The sequence below is a fragment of the Bombyx mori genome, chromosome 1, assembly GCF_030269925.1.
Source record: "Bombyx mori chromosome 1, ASM3026992v2".
Lineage (NCBI taxonomy): Eukaryota > Metazoa > Arthropoda > Insecta > Lepidoptera > Bombycidae > Bombyx > Bombyx mori.
In genome coordinates, this window is record NC_085107.1 from 5,998,263 (window position 1) to 6,001,353 (window position 3,091).

Below are 3,091 nucleotides of genomic sequence, written 5' to 3' on the forward strand. Positions count from 1 at the left end.
CTCTGGAAACGCACTGTGGATGACCGCACTGGCTCCAGATAGTATGGATGAACTCTACTCCGGTGGCGGGCGGTGCGATGCTTGTATCGTCTCGAACAATTCCTCAGAGCGCTCCCCATAGAACATACGGTACAAAATACAGAGGGAACCGAAGTCCCTCCGCAGACCCAGAGGCTCCTTGAGGCTATTTCACCGTAACCTTAACTAGTAGGTGAGTTCACGGGGCTCAAACCTGACGACGTTGCTAACACGAACCGTAGCAAAAGCCGTGCTTCGCAGAATCTACCACCGGATCGGAAACGCGACCCACTGAGAACATCCGGCGAGAAACTCAGTGTGCTGTATCTGTGGGTTAATTTACTCGTCGAGCCCTTCGTCGCAAACGATGGTTCGACGAGAACGATGACCGATGCTTGAGGTACCTAAAAGCACCGTTAGTGGATCGGGAGGATCCGAAATTACGTGTTTTGAGCGACGTCGACTGCTTTCCATTCTGTCCGCAGGATCGGGAATGTTCTACCCTCCATAATATTCTGAAAACTGGGACTACGGATATTAGGGATGTAAGCCGGTACGAAGAAAACCGGAAAACCAGTTTTAGGAACCAGTCAGAATACCCCGCTGGGCCAGAACCAGCGTGGGTCGAGGATAAAACGCGTGCAGAGCAGCTTGCACGTCGTCTTCTTAGGCGCCCTCGCCGGTCCCCAGACTGACATGTGAGGGGGACCCGAAACACTTAGAGGGCCAGGGCTTGGGTGATATCTGCCTCCCTGGCCCCCGCTCGACGGCGGCGGTATTGTGCATCTCTCACGCGCCCCGCCACCTCCTTCAGTGAGATGGTGCACTCGTCGTCGCCGAGCATCGATGCCACAACACTCGGCAACGACAAGTCGTTTCCTATTTTTGCGACGAGGACACGGCGCCACCCCTCCCATGCGGGGCAGGCGAAACAACGTCTCAGTGAACAGTCACAGTTTCAATAGCCTTTTTGGAAGATCTCGAGAAGCTACGTCCAACGGCTTTGTTTCATTTTCCCGCATTTGTGCACTTTTACCGATACTAAACAGTTGATAAACGATGATTATTATTATAATGATTATAACACAGGTATTTGTACATTTAAACACGAAGAAACACTAAATTGAGAAATAAACCAATTCACACAACTTCTGGCGTTCCCGCCAAGTCCATTGTCAACATAAAAGTCAAATAAGTCAATGTCATTTAATCACTAGACGGGATGTAAAGTAAGGCCAAGATTTTAATACTGCAAGGTACATACGCTATGATAAAGATAGTCAATTTATTTCGCCATTTTTCTCCAAGTCTGTCAGTGAAATGAAATTACATAGTGTCTAAGTCTAATCTATGTACCGACAGAAAGTTTGATAAAGTTAATGTGAAAATATACTCAAGGGTGTGAACTATAAAGGAGTGCGGTATGGTTTTTAAATAATCTTATAATTAACGAATTTGATACTCGTAGTGAATTACGAATTGCAATATTGCAGTTAATATTACCGTAATTGTAAGAAAACGAATAATGATGTCGAATAAACGATTAGTAGCTACATGTGCGATAGCATTTTGCTGCAACGTGGCTATGCTCGTATTATTTGTAAAATACAACGGCGGTGTAAGGTACTTTGTTACGATTAATGAAAATCAAGAAGATATCAAGCTAATCTCGGAAGACTTTCTCAGCTTTGGGATTGACACCATTGAAATTGAGAACTACAACAGAATTAACTATTCGGACACTAGGTTGAGGGAGTTAGCAGCAGCACTATCCCCAGCGCGGCTTCGTCTTGGCGGCACCATGTCTGAACGTCTCATATTTAGTAAAGAAAATATCCCAATTTCATGCCACAATTGTAGTTATAAATCTTATCCAAAATCTTTATGCCAACTTATTGAAAAACCATGTAAACACAAACACAAGTTTTTACCCTTCTTTATAATGACTGGAAATGAATGGAACCAAATTAACGATTTTTGCAGAAAGACTAATCTAAAATTGTTATTCTCGTTGAATGCAATGCTTCGTGATAATCATGGTTGGAATGAAAAGAATGCTAGAGAACTTATTGAATTTTCAAAACACAAACAGTATGCTATTGATTGGCAGTTAGGAAACGAGCCAAACTCTTTTCAACATGTTTTTAATGAAAGTGTAACTCCTCAAATATTAGCCAAGGACTTTGAAAAGCTACGTAAACTTTTGAATCATAATGGTTACAGACATTCTCTGATTGTCGGCCCAGACACAACAAGACCACAACCACACCGTCCTGAATGCCTTAAATATATGATAGAATTTTTAGGTAATGGATCTCATTATATAAATGTAAGATCATGGCATCAGTATTATTTAAACAGTAAAACTGCCAAATTGGAGGATTTTTGGAATCCAGAAACATTTGATTTGCTCAGACAGCAAATAGAAACAATGCAAAATCAAACCAAGAAGTACAAAAATATCCCAATGTGGCTAAGTGAAACTAGTAGCTCATATGGAGGTGGTGCACCAGGATTATCAAATACTTATGCAGGTAGCCCGCTTTGGATTGATAAACTAGGTCTATCGGCAAAATACAATATATCCACCGTCATTCGACAAAGCTTTATTGGTGGATATTACAGCCTAGTGGATGAAAATCTGAAACCCTTACCAGATTGGTGGATCAGTGTCTTGTATAAAAAATTGGTTGGAAATAAAGTTTTACAGGTGCAATGCAATTGCTCAAGGTTTCAAAGACTGTATATTCATTGCACCAACAGAAAATACACTAATGACACATCAGCTGTAACACTGTATGGTGTTAATTTGGAAATGGCAAAAGCTCGATTCTTCCTTAATGGCACTGCTTTACATGGAGACGATTTAATAATTCATGAATATATCATAAGTGCACCTTCAAATAACCGAAAATCAAAAACAATATTGTTAAATGGCTGGCCACTTTATTATGAATCTAATTTACACAATTTGCGGCCTAATATTCATAGGTATGGACGCTATGTTTCACTACCTCCATATTCTATTGGATTTTGGGTAATTAAGAAAACATCAATTACTGTATGCGAATAA

The 3,091-nt window shown here is 41.1% G+C and overlaps 1 protein-coding gene across 1 annotated transcript; it reads left to right on the forward strand.

The window, feature by feature from the left end:
* The first annotated feature begins 1,543 nt into the window (after positions 1-1,543).
* Hepa (heparanase-like protein) lies at positions 1,544-3,091 on the forward strand. The gene has a single exon (NM_001114999.1). It carries the CDS (start codon positions 1,544-1,546, stop codon positions 3,089-3,091), a length of 1,548 nt encoding a protein of 515 aa, NP_001108471.1.